The sequence below is a fragment of the Neofelis nebulosa genome, chromosome 14, assembly GCF_028018385.1.
Source record: "Neofelis nebulosa isolate mNeoNeb1 chromosome 14, mNeoNeb1.pri, whole genome shotgun sequence".
Lineage (NCBI taxonomy): Eukaryota > Metazoa > Chordata > Mammalia > Carnivora > Felidae > Neofelis > Neofelis nebulosa.
Genome location: NC_080795.1, coordinates 49,151,719 through 49,171,840, shown reverse-complemented (window position 1 = coordinate 49,171,840; position 20,122 = coordinate 49,151,719). Strand labels below are relative to the sequence as shown.

Below are 20,122 nucleotides of genomic sequence, written 5' to 3'. Positions count from 1 at the left end.
TACATTTGCTTATAATTTGTTAATAAAAAATTTCCAACTTTCAATTTTAAATAATATTTCAATGAAATACCAGTATTTGAATTTTTGAAATTCAGTCTTTGAGTGGAACAGACTTAATTAAATCTGGACAAATTCCTATAAGTAAATTACTAAATCCAAAATCAAGAGCACTTTTAAGATTTTTAAGTTGACAAAACATTTCCAATAAAGTTCTGCTTTTATTAGTGATATGTAAGAGTGACCATGGCTTTTCCAAAGGGCATACTAAAATTAGAAAACTATATGCACGGTTGGTTAGAAAAAAAAAATCATGATTTTCAAGATTTAAACACCCTTAATCAATAGCTAAAAGAATAATGCTTCAAATGAGCCAACATGCACAACAGACAATAATAACAGAGCATTACTGTAGTCAAGTTCCAAATATCAAAACACTTCAAGATGCTAAGATTACTGAGCAAAAGTATGAGGAGAAACAGGATATCTACATAATTTCAAAGTATCTCCCCAAAGATAAATGTGAATTACAGAAGGAAAAACATAGTAACTTTACAATGCAGAAACTTGGCAGATACCACCCTAAGTGATCAAGATTAACACCACCGGTAATTAGAGTGACATCATGTACCCCAAAGTGATGAACCAAGAAGGACACATCAGTTTTGTAGTATTCTTGCAAAACATGCAAAATCTCAATCTAAATAATGAGAAAACATCAGTAAGCCCAAATTAAGGACAGTCTACAAGATAATTGACAAGTAAATCCTTTTCAAAAGTACTAAGGTCATAAAAGATGGGGGGGATTGAGAACAGTCACAAACTGAGCAAAGGAGACATGACAATCAAATGCAGTGTGGGATCCTGCACTGGATCCTAGAATGGACAAAGAATATTAATGGAATGACTAGTGATGGAATAAAGTCTGTGTTTATAGTATTGTACCAATATTAATTTCTTGGTTTTCCTAATTCCATTATGGTTACATAAGATGTTAACATTAAGGGAAGCTGGCTACCACATACCATTTTTCCAACTTTTAAATAAGCCCAATATTATATCAAAATGTTTAAAAAATTGATGTAACACTTCAATGGGGCGCCTGGGTGGCTCAGTCGGTTAAGCGTCCGACTTCAGCTCAGGTCGTGATCTTGTGGTCCATGAGTTCGAGCCCCGCGTCGGGCTCTGTGCTCACAGCTCAGAGCCTGGAGCCTGTTTCAGATTCTGTGTCTCTCTCTCTCTCTGACCCTCCCCCGTTCATGCTCTGTCTCTCTCTGTCTCAAAAATAAATAAAGGTTAAATAAAAATTTAAAAAAAAAAATTGATGTAACACTTCAAAAAGAATATTTTTTTAACACAATTGTTGCGAGAAGTCACTCATGCTACTGACAAAATATCCCCAATAACATAAAATTCTCAAGAGACAAGTCATTGTTCTTTTTTAAATCTCTCAACCATAGTGCCAGGTGGCTCAGTCAGTTTAATGGCCTACTCTTGAGTTCAGCTCAGGTCATGATCTCACAGGTCTAGCTCTGCATTGGGCTCCATGCTGTCAGCCTCTTGAGTATCCCAATACCTACTTGGGATATTCTCTCTCTCTCTCTCTCTCTCTCTCTCTCTCTCCCTCTCTCTCTCTCCCCCTCTCTCTCAAATAAACTTTAAATACCCTAACATACCACAGGATTGTCAGCCAATGTCATACTGATCTCTGAGGTTACACTTCTGAGTTGACAACTGCTTTGTTTATTTTCCTTCTCTGGAGCAGTGGTTGTCAACCAGCTTTGCTTTGTTTCAGCATATTCTGTTTTTTTAGTAAATTCTGTTTTAATCTCTACCCAAGAAAAATGTTAAGAACTTATTCAAAATCTAAGCAAATGAATCCATTTGGATAGACAATGTTTACATACACAAAGTTTGGTGTTATAGGATTCTTTAGGGATCATCTATTTCAACTCTATTATCTTATAGATGATGAGACTATGGCACAAGTTAGTTTACATGCCTACTCCAAATTTCTACAGCAGTTACTGGTTGGGTCTAGACTTCAACTTGCGTTTCGAATTCAGAATCATTAGACTATTTAGCAGGCAATAAAAGAAAGAAAATATAAAAAATATATACTATGGCAAGATCACTTTCAAGTAAGAGCAATTATAGTAGTCAAACAGTCACCCCTTATAAGCGATGTGCTCTTTGTTTCAGGTGCTATATGAAATTCTTTCCAAGGCAAGAATGGAGAAAGTCCAGGGGTCTGTAAAAAAGGTATCTTGCCAAAATAGCTAATTAGAACAAACTTCAGAAACCTTAATAAGGCTGGTCAGCAAAATATTATATTATTTCTTTTAACTGGAATGAGGCCATTTAATTTCAAAATGTTGATAAAGGCTAAAAGAGCTTCAATTAATTTGGTTTGATATTCCTTGCTAATGAGAATTCCACTGAGTTTGAGTACAGAAAACCATAATAGATGTTTTTAGTTGGTACCACTAAAACATCGTGTAATAAATCCTATTTCTGAGCTAATTTATGTTTTCACAAATAATAATAGTGGAAAGAACAAAGAACTTAAATATAGAAGATCTAAAGTTCAATCCAATGAGAAACTTCCAACTTCTCAAAAAAACATGTGTTAAGAATCTACCACAAGCATTACACTACAACACACGCTTTGGATTTAAAAAAAAAAAAAAAAAGAAAGAAAAGAAAAGACACTTTTTCCTCCCTAAGATTAAACTCCCAGCTTTAACATCTTCATCTCTAAAAAGGGGATAACATACATGTCCTACCTCCCTTACAGGGATACTGAAAAGATAACATAAGACAGCCAATGTGAAATGCCTTGATAAGTTTTAAGGCGATACATAGGGATCATAAAATTCCATCTAGGTCAAAAACGTAAGGCTAAGTCACCTTTACGTGGAGTCATAGAATAGCCTATCTGTAAATGTTAGGGTAAAAATTGAAACTGTATTTTTCCTTTTGTCTTGCTGAAGTAATAGTGATGCTGATACATGACTACATGAGCATCAACTTTGTGAAGAGCTACAGATTTTATAGGTAAATATTTTTTTTAATGTTTATTTTGAGAGAAAGAGAGAAACAGAAAGAGGGAGGAAGAGCAGGGGAGGGACAGGGAGGGACAGGGAGGGACAGAGAGAGAGAGAGAGAGAGAGAGAGAGAGAGAGAGAGAGAGAGACAGACACACAGACACACAGACAAAGAGAGAATCCGAAGCAGGTTCTATGCTGTCATCTCAGAGCTTGATGTGGGGCTGGATCCCACAAACCATGACCTGAGCTGAAACCAAGAGTCAAATGCTTATTAACCAACGGAATCACCCAGGTACCCCTGTAGGCAAATATTTTTAGTTTCTATTAAAACATGTATGGTTCAGTCATTATTTGCATGGTGTAAAGCAGAAAGCAGCCAATTTTTTCTAGAAAGGGCCAGATTATACATATTTTCAACTTTGTGAGCCACATGGCTGCTTCTGCAACCACTCAACTAAGGCACTATGGCACAAAAGGACCCATATTCAATACATAAATGAACACAGTTATATTCCAATAAAAGTATTTACGAAAACAGGCAGCAGACAGGATTTGGTCTTCAGATCAGTTTTCTGTTCCTGGTCTGTATCATTTTGAAAACTCAATTTTTTTTTCTAACAAGTTCTTCCCCAATTTGGGAAATATATATACTTTTGAGCGAAACAAATGACCATTTTCTACCTGTATATCAAGAACTACTACCTATGAAAACATATTTCATTAGTATGATTTATCCAACTGAGCCATTTCTGATAGAAATAAGCAAGTTATAAAAAGAAGAAAACTTACTTGTAATCTTCATTTGCTGCAGTAAAAATGAAAGCTTCCATAGGGTTCCAACAAATTGTGTTTGTTCTCATATCTAAGATGACCTGGAAGGGAAGAATACAGTAACCCATTACTATGAAATCAATTCCCTCTCAAATGGATAAATCTCCCACTTCATTTCTTTTCCTTCTTTTTCACTGATTTAAGCACATATTTAGCAAACACCCATCATGTGCACAGTACTCAGCTCCATGCAATAGGAAAGGAAATCAATCAATAATTGTTTCCTGAGTACACAGAGTAGTAGATACTGAAAAATATAAAACTACTTAATGGTCCCTCAACCTCAAATAACTTATTATTGAGTTTAGTCAGGAAAAGGAGATATACATAAGAAATACTAAAATATTAACAAAGAAACAGTAAATGATCAAGTATCAAATTGGGGGCAAAATTAATGACTTTAGGGTTTAAGAGGAGAAGAAAGGTTTCAAAAGAGAAGCACGACTTGAGCTGACCTGTGAAGGAACAGTATATTAGTGTTTCTCAACAAGAACACTGCTAGCATTCTGAGCAGGATGATCGTGTGTTGTGTGTAACTGTCCACTGTAGATGTTTAGCCTCTCAGGCACCTGTCCACTAAATGCCAGTCTCTATAATGCCTCTCCCACATTTTTAAAAAGACACCCCTGGTTGAGATCTAGTACATTGAGGAGAGGAAAAAATAGAAGAAACAATGATAGCCTAGTATACAGAACAAAGAATAAAAAATAGCATCTCTGCATCCATCAAGGTGACCTGCCTATGACAACCCCTATTTAAATGTTCTCTTACTGACTGAAACAAACAAATAGAATGCAAATAGGGACCAGATTTGGAAGGCCTTGAAAACCAGGCTATAGTTCTTTTCTTCAACCTAAAGTTATGGAACGCCATTAAAAAACAGAGAATGAAGGGCAGAGGAGGCAGAAACTACTACTTATCACACTAGATTTCATCTTAGCATTCTGTTAAATGTTTAAAATACCATGTCTTATTTTCACCAATGTGCTGGAAAGTAATTATTAATATCATCATTTTATAGGAGAAACAAAGATTAAGCTACCTGCTCAAGGTCTAAAGGTCTCAAAGTTCACGTGAGATGTGCCCACTAGATCATCATGAAGGAGTGAAATGATTAAAGCGGTAATTTGGAAAGATGATCATATTTATATAGTTGAAACTTTAAGGAATGTACTCCACTTCTAATATTTTGGAATTTATTACATGTTGTGAAAATGGTTTAGGAACAACAAAAATATTAAAAGCATTTCTTTTCCATGTGGATTATCACAATGGCCTCATGGCACATGAATGGTGTCTAGGCCCTTCTGCACCCTCAGATTTGGAGCACCTGAAATCAACTTTATACGTACTTACAATGGCACTCTTCTCTTTACTGACAATACATTTCTCTGTCGATAATCAGTTTAAGGTTGTATTAGCTTTGATATCTAAGTCCTAGAATGACTGCTGGGAAATCTGCCACCTTGGACAAGATATTATTTATCTAAATAAAACAGCATGTAATTAAACAAATAAAGCTGGTTATGTGAGTCAGTTGCAAAATGTTCTGGAACAGAATACTATACGTATCATATGATAATCATGGTGTGTGAAGTAATGGGATGCAACACTTAAAAAGTTTGAACTCAGTGGGGCACCTGAGTGGCTGAATCGGTTAAGCATCCAACTCAGGTCATGATCTCGCAGTTTGTGAGTTCGAGCCCAGCATCAGGCTCTGTGCTGACAGATCAGAGCCTGGAGCCTGCTTTGGATTCTGTGCCTCCCTCTCTCTGCCTCTCCCCCACTCACGCTCTGGCTCTGTCTCTCAAAAATGAATGAACACTAAAAAAAATTTTTTTAAAAAGAACTTTGAACTCTGTTAAGTCTGAATTAGATACCTAAAACTTCCTGGCATTAAAGAAAATACAAAGATAACTAGGATACAATACCTAGTGAAAATGTAAGGGTCTCTAAAAAGGAACAGGCACCTGAGAGAATGCCATTATGATCACTTTGGCTTCTAAAAACATATGAAAAAAAATTTAATTAAGAGAAAAACATTTGTTCCATATTTTTTGTTACTCACTCCATAGAAGAACACATTAACAATTGTAAAAGCAGAAAAGAAACTGAAACTCACCTTTTTCAGGGGAGTAGCTTGCCTCATGTCATATAGTACTATATTCCTATCAGAAGCACAACTTCCCAAGAGAAATGTCTGAAAAATAAGTACAACCATCTCCAGTTAAAAGCCAAGCTTGGCAGCAAACCATGTCCATTCAATGAACAAATGATTCAATTACCCTTAATGTTTAAGATACAAATTTATAACATTAAAGTCCATTTTAAGAGAGTACAATGAATCACTCAATCTCAGCAACCTTAGTTAAGTACCTTCTTTTTATTTATTTTAGTTTTGAGAAAGAGAGAGTGTGAGTTGGGGGAGAGGGGAAGACAGAGAGGGAGACATGGAATCCGAAGCAGGCTCCAGGCTCTGAGCTATCAGTACAGAGCCCAAAGCGGGACTCAAACTCATGAATCATGTGATCATGACCTTAGCCGAAGTTGGTTGCTTAACCGACTTGAGCCACCCAGGCACCCCAAGTCAAGTATTTTCACTGCTAAATGCCCCTGTGTATATTTTACAAGGTAGTGTTGCAGTGTACAGATAAATCTGTGTTCTTTTTTACAACTGAACACATTTTATTTATCCATTCTTCAACTTAGACCTATTTCCTATTTTTCAGTATTACCAATAACACTTCAGATAACATTTTCATAAACGCCAATTCTTCTTTTTATAAGGTTAAAATTTCAGTAGTGGATTACTGAATCAAAAAGTATTGGGGTGCCTGGGTGGCTCAGTCGGTTGAGTGTCCGACTGGCTCAGGTCATGATCTCACCGTGAGTTTGAGCCCTACGCTGGGCTCTGTGCTGACAGCTCAGAGCTTGGAGCCTGCTTCTGATTCTGTCTCCGTCTTTCTCTGCTCCTCCCCCACTCACACTCCCTCTCTCAAAAATAAATAAACCTTAAAAAAAAAAAAAAGTATGAACAGGGGTGCCTGGGTGGCTCAGTTGGTTAAACATCCGACTCTTGATCTTGGGTCAGGTCATGGTATCAAGGTTTCTGAGTCTGAGCCTTGCATCAGGCTCTGTACTGACAGTGTGGAGAATTCCTGGGTTTCTCTCTCTCTTCCTCTCTCACTGCCCCCCCTCCCCCACTTGCTTACCTGTTCTCTCTCTCTCAAAAAATAAATAAATATAGGGCACCTGGGTGGTTCAGTGGGTTAAATGTCCTACTTCAACTCAGGTCATGATCTTCCGGTTTGGAGTTTGATCCCCACACTGGGCTCTCTGCTGTCAGTGCAGAGCCTGCTTTGGATTCTCTACCCACCCCTCTCTCTCTGTCCCTCCCCTGCTCATTTTCTCTCTCTCTCAAAAATAAAATAAAATATAAATAAATAAATACACCTAAAAAAATTTTTAAACAAAAGCATGAATAATTTTATGGCTTTTGATGTTTAGGACTAATTGTTTTCCAAAGAGCTGTATCAATATACACTGCAGTGTGGAAATATGTCCATTTCACTGCAACTGGAAGCATTAAGTAGTGGCATTTAGAAGTTCATTTCTGTATGGCAATATTTCCTAATTATATAGACTAGTGCTTTTCAGTAAACATTTCCTCATGTTCATTAACTTTGTATAAACTAGGCCTATTCTTTGTCCAATTGTTTCAAGATGTTTCAAACGTTTATAAGTCAGTCATAGTAGTATTGAAGGTGCTGATATAACTGACCCTTGGCATTATATGAAATCAAGTCCCCTACCTACCAGCAGGGCCTGAGTCCCACCAGGCCTCCTTACCCATGGTTCCTGACATAACTCTTGGCTTCTGCCTATCACTTCCTACTATAAGTGTAGGAGGAACAAGAAGAGTTATTTACTGCACAGTCGCATGACCAGCTAACTCCTACTCTGTGTGTGTACACAGCTCAAATAAAACATCGTAAAGCTAATGCTACAACCATGAACTCAGTCCTTTCCAAAACCTTCCTTTTTAAATCACTTCCTCAGAGACTTTCCCCTAGTTAGTGACTCCTTTCAACTTTTCTTGGTTTCTCAAGAAACCAAGGTCTGACTAGGTTCCATTTCTAAAAGTTTATGAGACCTTAATCTGAGCAAAGCAAAAAATTCTACCTAGACTGAAAGTCGACTTTTACACTATAAAATGTGGTAATACTCAGCATAAAATTTTTGGCTTTATCAAAATGCTAGGCTTCAATATTTTAACAGGAAATTAATTATTAATGATTAGAGGAGACAAATATACTCCATTTGTTTACAGCCACATCCCCTTCCCATTAAGTTTAGTATAGGATGAGAGACAAGCATACCATTTGTTTCTACCACTAAGTCAGTTCATAAGGGTAATTTAAAGAAAAAATAAATAAAACCGCATGGCTGAACAAATATAGCTGTTATACAGGCAAGTTTGAAAAACATGGTCACTATGTCATCACTAATAACTAATTATGATTTTGGAATTAATCATCAGCTCTTCTGACACAGGTGTTCACCAAAATAGACAAGCAAGATACTGTTTATCCCTCGCAGAAGTAGAAATCAATATCTCTGTTCTGTTTATTTTTTTAATAGTAGTAACATCATCTTAAATTTGGGTAGCATCTTTAAAAAATATTCACATTTTTATCACGTTTTACCCTCATGACAAACCTAAAATGTATACTGAAAGATCTAATTAATCTCATTTTAAAAATAAAGAAACAAATATAGAGAAGGAGTGTGACTTGTATAAGGTCAATGCCAAGGTACACCAGCACCAAATACATTTCCAGTTTAGCTCCACACCAAGTAGGACACAAAATGTTCCTAAAAATGGCTTGTGTTTGTCGCCACCTGCTTCTGTCTATTGTCACCTTGGCCTGGCTCTGCAAAGCTGACTTGCACTTCAGGCCATATCTCACTTCTACAACCAAAAGACGATGGAGTGAAAAAGATATAGTACTGATAAATACTCTGGACTAACGATCAGCAAACGTTTTCTGTAAAGGACCAGACAGCAAATACTTTAGACCTCACGGGTCATTCTGCTGTCATAGCAGAAAGGCAGCTACAAGCAATATGTAAACAAAAGGGTATGGCTGTGTTCTAACAAAACTTGATTTATAAAAACAGACAGTGGGCTCACGAACCATAGTTTGCCAACCCCTGCTCTACACCTGTAGACTCTCTCAGAAGTGTGCAGAAAGGTATATGCTCAGGGCAGGAAGGGTGTCCTCTGACGGTATGACTTCTCAGCAGCACCACAAGGCCAAACTCTCATCAAACTACAGCATCTCACGTTCCAAGACTTCATACAAACAATTTTATACCCTGCTACTTTGACTTCTTTCTTCCACTTTACCAGCTCGGGTGTCTGAGAGTAGAAAACTTACATATCAGGTTATTTATTCTTTAATACCATCTAACATACCATCTAATGTGCTAATTTCCTACTAAATTCTAAGATTAGCTATACATGAAGCAATTTCCTTTTTTTTCTGCGGGGGAAAAGGCATCTTTACTGAGTCTTCTGGACAATGAGTTTACCTATTGTTACGTATTCAGAAATAGCTCATGGAAAGGTCTGAAGTCCAAAGGCTAGATTAATCTAGGCTTTAGGGCAGCCTCCTTTCCTAAATTCAGACCTGAATAACCAATAAGTAGTGGTTAATCTCCAACTCTTTCCTTAGACCTGGAAGGACTTAGGAATCATCATATGAGACTTCTGAGCAAAGAAAAATGAACTATCATCATGCAGGATAGTAATCATTACTATAAACCATTAGTGCCCTCGTCACTTACAAGAGAAAACAATGCCAAATGCTTCTTCTGACCTTGAAGAGAATTAAGAAATGAACATTTTCCCAAAGGTACAATGATGTAATCTGTGGAACATGAGTTTTGAAGGCATGAGTAAAACTGAAGTTTCACCAGAACTTGCTTATGAGCACATGCACACACCCTCCTGTAACGGAGTATAACACTGGTGTAATGGTGTATAAAGTGGGCAAACACGTCAAGATCTGACCAAAGGTATCAGAACTCAGGTACAATCTGGAGAACTAACCAAATGCCAGAAGCCCATTAAGATTAAAAAAAAAAAAAAAAAATTCTTATAACACACACTCAAAAGTTTCCTAAACAGAGCTAAAATTATTAAATAAGGAAAGAGTAAGCAGAACATATTTCAAAAAGAAGCATTACCTCAATCGGGTTAAATTTAACACTGCTTATACTGTCGAATCCCCAGGTCATTGAACATATAGGACTTGTTCTTTGTTCATCCCAAATGTCTACTTGCTGTCCACATGTGGCAAAAACAGCTTCCTTCCAGTGATGATCAATCCCTGTATATACTGTCTTTAAAAGCAAAGATGTTGTTATAAATGGATTTATCATTAACATTTCAAATCTACATATTTTAAATAATACTCTCATTTTTTTTTTTTTTTTTTAAGAAAAAGTCCCTATTTACAAAGAAACTTCTTCGAAGCCTTTCCTTAAAGGAGGAAACAGTACCATAAAAGGTGAGGATTCTTATCATACCTTCTGGAAAAAACATTAACAGGGGATGTATTTAAATTTAAATACTTATCACCGAAGTAATCCTTAAATCATCACTGGGTATTTGAAGGACCTTGGCTGGAACCAATTAATGAAATGCAAAGGTAAGGTCTAATACACTTAGTTCCACATTTAACACGTGAAGTACTGATTCCCAGGCAGAAAAACAGAAACCAACAACTGGATTAAAATTTAGGGGGAGGAATAAAGCTGGCAAGGGTGGATGCTAATATTGTTAAAATCAATAAAATGTCATAAATTTTGATATCCACTTAAAAGATCTATTCAGGGCCAGATTAAAATTTGTCTTTGTACTATGTGGTAAAAAAATGTTTGCAAAGCAAATAAGAGGGAAATATTTAGCCAATACTTTAGGCTTTTAAGAACTCTTAGCAGCATCTGCAGGCTTCCAATTGTTATTTATGAAGGCAAGTCTGACAAACTTTTCCATAGTAAGATTTAATCCCCACTACCACAAATATAGAGGTTAAGATGAAATATTTCAAAAATATTTGGAACTCCTGGAGAAAAGACATTTTACAAGAGGGAAACCAATTTTGTTTTAGGAATTACTGATTTGCCAATTATTTCCATCGTATACTCATGTCCCACCTCTATGTGCCTTTAAAAACAATCTGAAGAGCAAAACTTAAATATATACCAACATGATACTGAAATGGCAAACTGATTTTTTTTTTTTTTTTAATTTTTTTTTTCAACGTTTTTTATTTATTTTTGGGACAGAGAGAGACAGAGCATGAACGGGGGAGGGGCAGAGAGAGAGGGAGACACAGAATCGGAAACAGGGTCCAGGCTCCGAGCCATCAGCCCAGAGCCTGACGCGGGGCTCAAACTCACGGACCGCGAGATCGTGACCTGGCTGAAGTCGGACGCTTAACCGACTGCGCCACCCAGGCGCCCCGGCAAACTGATTTTTAAAATGCATATATTTCAAGATTAAATCGAACTTTAGAAGTTTGCTTAGTATCAAAATGTAAACATTATAAAACACAGGTAGGCCATATGATCTGAATTACACTTAAGCTATAACTAAACCATATCGCCTGATTTGCAGAATAATGTTGTAAGAAATATCAATGAGATTTATAAGAAAAGCACCACATTATAATACCTCTTCACTGCCTAAGGGGTTCTTTCAAGTAAGACATTCTGAGTTTTGTATAAGATCTACAACATAAATCAGAGAGAATCTGAAGCATTATTTTTCGTATAGATTTTCTCCCATGGACTTGCCACAGAAAATGTTTCACCGCATCCTTTAGCTAAACACAGAAACTGAACCCAATACAATGAACACCAAAGAACCATTCAAATTCTTCAGCTACAAAGGACCTTAAACTGCATTAAATATTGCTTAAAATAGGTCAATTACTGCAGGCTCAAGTCTCATTTACATCTTTTTTTCAAATTAAAATTCTGAAATAATTTTAGTAAAAGAGAAGAATTTTAATAAGCAAATATAAGTCAATTTTTTTTTTGTACCTTTCCTAATATTGTATGCAACGGTTCCTCCTCTTCTCCATAGCCTGGTCCATCCATTTTCCACTGCTTCACAGTTTTGTCATCACCAACCTAGAAACATTTATTATTAAGATGATAATGGACAACTGTTATAAACTGTAAACATGCTAACATATACATCAAATGATAAACATCTCTATTTTAAAAAATGCACATCCCGTATACTTCCAGTATTGTATTTACCTATACGTTAATATCCCAAAATGTTATAGTAAAGATTTGTGACAAATACATACAGTACATAAAATTAAAATAAGACAGTGTGAGTAGAGCAGAAGGAGAGCACGAACAAAGGTCATAAGTTTGGCAAAAAAAAAAAAAAGCATACTGTAAAAAAGATGGCATTTCAAATTAGGAAGAAAAATGAATTATAATAAAATGGTATTTTGATATCATGTTACTCATTAAAAAGTTTGAACCAATCTGATACGTGACATAAACATAAAATTCCAGGGGTGCCTGGGTGGCTCAGTTGGTTAAGTTTCTGATTCATGATTTCAGTTCAGATCATGATCTCACGGTTCAGGAGTTCAACCCTGCATCAGGTTCTGTGCTGACAGTGCTTGGGATTCTCTCTCTCCCTCTCTCTCTGCCCCTCCCCTGCTTGTTCACACTCACAAGCGTGCGTGTGCACTCTCTCTCTCTAAAACCATTTAAAAAAAAGTTTTAAAAAGCCTTAAAGAAATAAAAATAAAATTCCACATAATTTTAAATGTAAAAAATTAAATACAAAATATAAAGATACTAAAGAGAAGTCATTTTTTTAACCTTGGCATGGGTAAAGTACTTCTTTGCATGACATAAGATTCCAAAAACCATCAACTCACTGGTTTTCAAGCCATGAAATGCAGACCTCTGAAGGAGCTTGAGAATTTTTCAGGGGTCCACAAGGTCAAAACTATTTTCATGATATTGTAAAGACATCGTTTGCCTTTTCACTGAACTGACAGTTACGCAGATGGTGAAAAAGCCATGAGGAGTAGGGCGTTGGTGTCTTAGCCCAATCACAGCAAGGTAACAATGGTAACTTAGACTTGGGTATGTGGTAGATATATTCAAGATATTAAGTAAAAACTAATCTGCAAAACAGAATGCACAATATAACTTAATTTGGGATTAAAAACATAAAATAATCATACGTAGGGTATAAACAATTGTATATATACACCAAACCACTAGTTTTCCCAAAAAGCAGAAATACAGGATACGTTAACTTTCTCATTTTTTACGTTTATGTTATATGCAATCTACATCTACTTCTTAAATAAAAATATTAACAAAAATATGTATTTAAGTATGAGAGAATATAAATTTAGCTCTTTCCTTACAGCAAATTCAAAAGGGAAACCCTTCCTGCAAAACAATTCATAGTGCCCATGATATCAGAATAGAAGGGTAATTAGGAGAGAAGTTTTGGTACTAAGGTCAAATAGGAATTTCTTTTGTTGAGGATGCTAACAGAATCCTTAACATCCTTATAATAGAAAAAAGTATTTAATAAGGCAGTATCTTATTTAACAACCTGAATCTGAGCTACTGGCATCAGACCAAAACCTTAATTCTGGAAAGCCAATTCTACCGAGAGCTAGTAAAATGTAATTTAGGCACCGGGGTCTTGGCTAATCTGGCTTGACCCAATGGAATATTAGTATTTATGGAAGACAAGATAAACTGTTATTGAGAATTCCCACTCTAAAAACTGTTTCTTTCAACCAAGCTTCTCACAGCGTCCACAAGCTCAAGACCGAATTTCCTTGTAATTGACTAAGCTACTCTATACAATCTATTGAGTACAAGTCTTAGCAAATCATCAATCCTGAGAAAGGTTTAATAACATTTTGTAGAAATGAGGAGCCAAACAATATGTGCCTGGCCAGAATATCTTATCTCAAGGCTGAGTAAGCTAAAGAAAGACCTATTGGTGCTACAAATTGGGGTATAGTAGATATTATGAAATTTAGGTAATAAAGATTTACCTTTTGCAACATAAACATTTTTTGAAACACTAAGTGCTGAAATTCTGCCAGCAAGCAGTTTTCACAGGTCTTATCCCTAAGCAAACATTACTTTAAGATATCTGAAGAAAGGGAGTAAATAATGAATATGAAACATCTTTCACCCTTTACTCATTTTAGGCACTCAAAAAAAAAAAAAAAAGAAAAAAAACACAAAAAAAACCCAGCCAGTAAATCCTCTGGGATATTAAACTAATCGATATATTCAGAAGAATAACTAACTGGATGGTAGCTGTGGTCAGTTTGCTCCAACTTCCCATGCAATTCCTTCTACAACATATGGTATACAGGGTCATAAAGCTTGTGTAAAGCCCTTTAGTGAAAAGCACCTGAATTTCCTGCGAAGTAGCTTATTTTGGTTTTTGACAGCAAGTAAGTTTCTCCCTACACCAAAACCAAAACTTTTAACATTAACACCTATTCTTAATGCTGCTACATAGAACAACACAAAGTCCACTTCTTCTTTCACACAACACTTTCAAATATTTAAAGCTTTCCCAGAAGTCATCTCTTCCCTTCACTACTCCTTTCCATCTGGCCCTGGCAGCCAGCATGCTACTCAAGATTTACAGGGCTGGTTAGTGTGTATATATACATCAAGTGCCATACATATACATATACACATGTCAGAACTTCTGAAAGCATAGACACCAAATTGCCGACAGTGTGAAAACTGAAAGATTAGAATTACGGGACCTTTAACTATTTTTTATAGGTTCATGTTTCTAAAACATTTCTTTGCCTTCATCCTCATCATTCTTTGTAGTAGTTCACACAACCAACGACCCTTTCCTCCTGGGACATTAAGCTCATTTCCAGGCTCTTCTAGCTTTCTGGCTACTCCCAGAGTTCTCCCACTTCCTAGAGGCAGGCTTTCCCCAAGGCTATTTCTCTGACATTTCTGTATGTCTGTATTTTCCCTGCCACTTTTCCCTAATAATACCATTCCATGGCCTTAATCATTATTCCTGTATTGATGAGACCAAGTTTAGTTCTGACTTCCTTCCTGAACTCCAGACCTTTATCTAGAAGGGTCTGACAGACCTCTTCACTCAAATAGGCCACTGCAGTCCAGTTCATCCATCATACCATATCCTTCCCATTCCCACTCTCCTCCTCTAAAGTTTCTGACACTCCTGACTTCTCCATTTCTGGAAGGAAGAGCAATCTTCCTAAGCACCCCTCAGTTGTCAAGTCTGTCAAACCTCCAAAATGTTTTTAAACCTAACAACTACTTTCTATGATTTTCCCTCCCCAGCACGGATTCCTTATTGCTTACTCAAATTATTAAAACAGCCTGTAAACTGATCACTTACTGCTGTCAAATTAATTATCTCAAAGCACAGCTTAGATTCTGTCATTCCTATTATAAAACTTTCAGTGAAATTGAGCAGATATTTGTAGGCCAATGTTTATAGTATCATTATTCATAAAAGCCAAAAGGTGGAGACAACCTAAATGTCCACTGACAGGTGGATAAACAAAATGTGGTATATATGTATAATAGAATGTTATTCCATCTTAAAAAAGAAAGAAATTCTGATACCTGCTACAACATGGATGAAGACATTATGGTAAGTGAAATAAGCCAGACACAAAAGGGCAGCTATTATTTAATTCCACTTATGTGAGGTACTTAAAATAGTCATAGAGACAGAAAGTATGATAGTGGTTACCAAAGGCTGGAGGCAGAGGGGAATAAGGAGTTACTGCTTTGTAAGTACAGAGTTTCAGTTTTCGGAAGATGAAAAAGTGGTGACGGTTGCTTAGTAATGTGAATGTACTTAATGCCACTGAAATGTACCCTTAAAAATGATTAGAATATAAACTGTACCTCATGTGTATCTTAACCACACGCACAAATCCTTCAATAATTTACTATCTGACAAAATAGAAATTACTGATTCCCAACCCTAAAAATCTTCCAGAGAAAACCAAACTATATTTCTAGCCTCACCTTACATTAATCCCACTTCTCAATGTTCTATGGAATGTTAGTTAAATAACATGTTAAGTAATCATTTATTAAAAAGATCAAAAACTTTGGAGAAGACTGGAGTATACATAAAGAAAAGAGGACTTTTCAAAGTTTTAAAATTTATTTTGGGTTGTGAAACTTCAAACGCCTCATGGAATAAAGGAACTCAGGAAACATTAAATCAGTCTTACACGTGTTGAAAAGAGTTAATGACTTAATTGCATCATACTTACAGTAAAGAAAGAAGTCCCACAAAAGCGAGTACATATTCCTCGTACAAAACCCTCATGGGCTTGTATCGTACGGATACATTTTCGTTTAGTCAAGTTCCAAATTCTAACCTATGATAGAGCATACCAGGAAATTTCCGTGAACTATAAACATAAAATGTTCAGGCAGAGGCATACTACATTCCAAGAAAAATAAATTCAACACTGAAAAAGCTATGACTCACTCCACCAGACTGCTAAAAACAAAATCCTCCAGTTTAAAATACTGCAGTGCATATGGATAAGTATATCAACAAGCAGAAAATTCAATCTGTTAAGTACTCTTGTTGATTCTAATTTAAAGTGTTTCAAAGCTTTCTCTTCTTGCCAAAGTGGAAATAAGTGTTGAATCATTAATAACATCCTCTGTGAGAAAAAAAAAAAACAACCCTCACAAAACGTTTACTACTGTAAACATGCTTTATTGTTTACTGTCAAACTGAGCATTCGGCTGCTACACTTCTAATTTCTGAGGTTTAGATGAGAAACCACTGTAGTAATTCAAACATAATTCATTCTTGAGAATTAACAGAAAATAGGACAAAAAAATGAAATCGAACCAATTAAAATCCACCATAACACGAAACTGAAGAACATCTGTAACATAACTATTTTTAATTTAAAATATCAGTGTTTGAAATGACACTTGCCTCTCCATCACATGCCCCAGAAAGGACAGTAGCCAGGCTCTTTGGGTGCTTTGCCAAGCAATTGACTCCATCTCGGTGACCATCCAGGGAAGCAAGGAATGGTTTTGCAAATACCCGTTCCAATTTGGTAGCATTTAAAGCTCTTACATACTCTCGCGGGACTTCAAAAGGATGTAAGGTAGGATCATAGTTTCTTGGAACTGAAATAAAAATGACTCCTCTTAATAAAACAGTTCACTTTTAATATTTCCTATGGCCTTCCTCAAGTAATCATTCAATTTGCTATTCAATAAGCCTTTGTTAGGAACACTGTTCTATACCTAGCACTGTGAAAAATACAAAAATAGATGACCTTTCACTCAGAAACCTTTCAGTAAAAAACTACGGGAAAAACATGGAAGGCATACATCTTGCAGAATAATTAGACCCTATAGATACCCTCAGCTTTTCCTTTTACAAGTCTTACTACATTCTTTAACTGCGTTGTAAACCTTTCATGGATAGGGATTCCACTACATTCCTCACTTTACTCCTTATGTGTTGCACAGTGCCTGGCACAAAACAAACGCATGATAAATGTTTGCCCAACTGAGCTCTACGTTCCTTTTGAGGCAGGAAACACAACTCATCTCCAGTGCTAATCACTCTGATAGGCACACAGTGTTATGATTATGATTGTAGTTACTATTTACTGAACACTTCCCACATGTGTTTACTTACTTAAAAAACAGTTTATGATGTACAAGGCACAGTTCCAAATACTGTATATTAACTCACTTAATATCCAGACCCTATGGGTTAAGTCCTATTACTATTTCTTATTTTACTGATGGGTAAATTGAGGCATAGAGAAGTAACTTGCCTATGAAATGATGAAGCCAGGATTCAAACCAAAGCAGGCTGATTTCAGAATTGGTGTTCTTAACTATTATGCTATGCTGCCAAACAGGTTCTCAGTTAATAATTGTGCTTAGGAAATAATTCTAAGCCCACATGTCTAAAAAACGCTTAATGTTTAAAAGTAAGTGCATCTTTGGGGCACCTGGGCGGCTCAGTGGGTTAAGAGTCCGGCTTTGGCTCAGGTCATGATCTCGCAGTTTGTGAGTTCGAGTCCCGCGTCGGGCTCTGCGCTGACAGCTCAGAGCCTGGAGCCTGCTTCAGATTCTGTGCCTCCCTCTCTCTCTGCCCCTCCCATGCTCATGCTCTGTCTCTCAATAATAAACATTTAAAAAATAATAAAAAATTAAAAAAGTAAATGCATCTTCTTACCCCACAACTTCACCTTGTCATTTTTTTCTGACTCCCTGTTAATGGTACTATATCTAACATTCAGTCAAAATTTACAAGGAAATAACACCTAAATAAGAATGAAATAATAAAAAAAAAGGTAACAAACGTCTTCCTTGATTTATGTTTCACAAAGCTCCAATACTTCTATTTTTCCATTTTGCTATTAAAACTTCCATCAGAAACTATAAAGAAATAGGAAGATACTATAGAAAGTAAGACCCTTAATAACATCAGATGACTAAAAATCTCCTCATGTGGAGAGTCTATGACCAGCCAATCACTTACTCATTCCTCCATTTATAAACTTACAAAGCAACCACTATGTGCCAGGTGCTGTCTAGGCACAGTGGGTATAGAAACAAATCGGATTCTTCCCTTCTATGCAAACTCAGTGTGATGAAAAAGATAACCAAAATAATCATCATGAGACAATGTGATACGTACACACTCTGATGTCAGCAGGAAAATATGTGATAAAAAGCACAGAAGGGTGCTTTAAATGGAAGGGTCTACCACGGGAGATAAATATGGAAAGACTGTTGTTCAGAGAAAGGAGCTAGTGTAGACCGAGAAAGCGTGTGTGCCACAGGAAGCCTGAAAGAGAAATGTCGGAAATGCACTCAGATCTGCAAGAGTAAATGTAAGCTACTTGCAAGAAAAGTAGTGACTAGTGAAAGGAAGATGGAACCAGACGTTCAAGGAATAGGGAGGATGTCTTGTCCAGGTGACATAACCTAATTTGCATTTTAGAAATATTACTACCTTGATACTTAACCCATAAACATCTTGTGAGAAGAGACCACATATTCCCCTCTCAGCATTATTCATGTATACGCTGGATAATCTCTACTATTCAATCAAAATAACAAAGTATCGTCCCAGCCTCATCTTCTATGGTTTATCCCCCTTACTCAAACTGATGACACGGCCCTTCTCGTATGCTTTATCTTTATTCCCGCCTGAAGGCCTTTGCACCTGGTATTCTCTTTACACGTGGTTGGTCCCTTGTCATTTAGATACGATCCGCTATAATTCAGAATGTTAATGGGGGAACAGACCAGTAAATAAGATCAATAAAGAAGCCTTATTAATTTCATTTTAGCCATTCACGCATCAAACTTCTTCACAAGCATTAAGAAAACTTGATGGCTTTAAGTTTCACCTTTGTCTCTTCCACATTTAGAAGTATGTAATTTTGACGAAAGAGATTTAAAGAAGCCTATCAAACCCTTGAATCTACGAGTTTGGCTTTCAAGTTCCACTTCTCAACAACTGGAGCCAGAAACATCGGAGAGCAGCCGCTGGAAGGGGGAAGGCGGAAGTATTCCAGACATAACCAACTTTCCCACGTACCACTAGAAAAAGTTCTTCAAAAAGAGCCTTGAGGAGAAATTACCTGCTACCCAGTCCCGCAACGGCCTTATCTGCACTAAGTCTGCCTTGGCAAAAGGGAACAGGGAAAGAAAGAGACTGGAGCGTCAGTCTTCACCCAGCTTTACTCGGTGGAAGCCGAGTCCAGACTGAAGGCTGGTGACTCCCTAAGTTGTCTCACCTCTTTGTAAGTCCAGCTTGGTTTCGCGGACATAGTTGTCCGGGTTCCGGCTCAGCATCTTCACCTTCATTTTGGCTGCTAGGTGTGCCCGACTCCGAGCCTTTCCTCCAAGTTTGGGTTACCCCCGCCTCCTCCGGCACATGCTACTTCCGCTTCTTCTAGACTACTTCCTGTCATGTGACTTCCACGGAGTGGAAGCCAGCCCCCTCCGCAGCACTCTGCGGCGCGCCGTAGTTTTGCTGACAAAGGTTGGTCTGAGGCCGTTTCTCTGCCGTACTCTCGCGTCCGCCTCCTTCGGCCAGAAACGGCAGCGGACGGGGGCGGGGCGGGGACTTG

General features: G+C 37.0%; 1 protein-coding gene across 2 annotated transcripts in view; it reads right to left on the bottom strand.

Annotated features, from left to right (window-relative positions):
• The window catches only part of DCAF13 (DDB1 and CUL4 associated factor 13), a 27,988-nt gene extending 7,879 nt beyond the window's left edge, over nt 1-20,109 (bottom strand). The window contains exons 1-7 of one of the 2 annotated variants that reach the window (XM_058698748.1): nt 19,787-20,108; nt 16,945-17,144; nt 16,259-16,366; nt 11,994-12,083; nt 10,131-10,286; nt 6,001-6,078; nt 3,837-3,919 (exon numbers count right to left, since the gene is read on the bottom strand). In XM_058698748.1, coding sequence (XP_058554731.1) covers nt 3,837-3,919; nt 6,001-6,078; nt 10,131-10,286; nt 11,994-12,083; nt 16,259-16,366; nt 16,945-17,144; nt 19,787-19,856 — 785 coding nt within the window. In that variant the 5' untranslated portion in view covers nt 19,857-20,108. Of the gene's footprint in view, nt 1-3,836; nt 3,920-6,000; nt 6,079-10,130; nt 10,287-11,993; nt 12,084-16,258; nt 16,367-16,944; nt 17,145-19,786 lie in introns of both variants that reach the window. The other variant, XM_058698747.1, reaches the window with a different exon arrangement.
• Between the last annotated feature and the right edge of the window lie 13 nt (nt 20,110-20,122).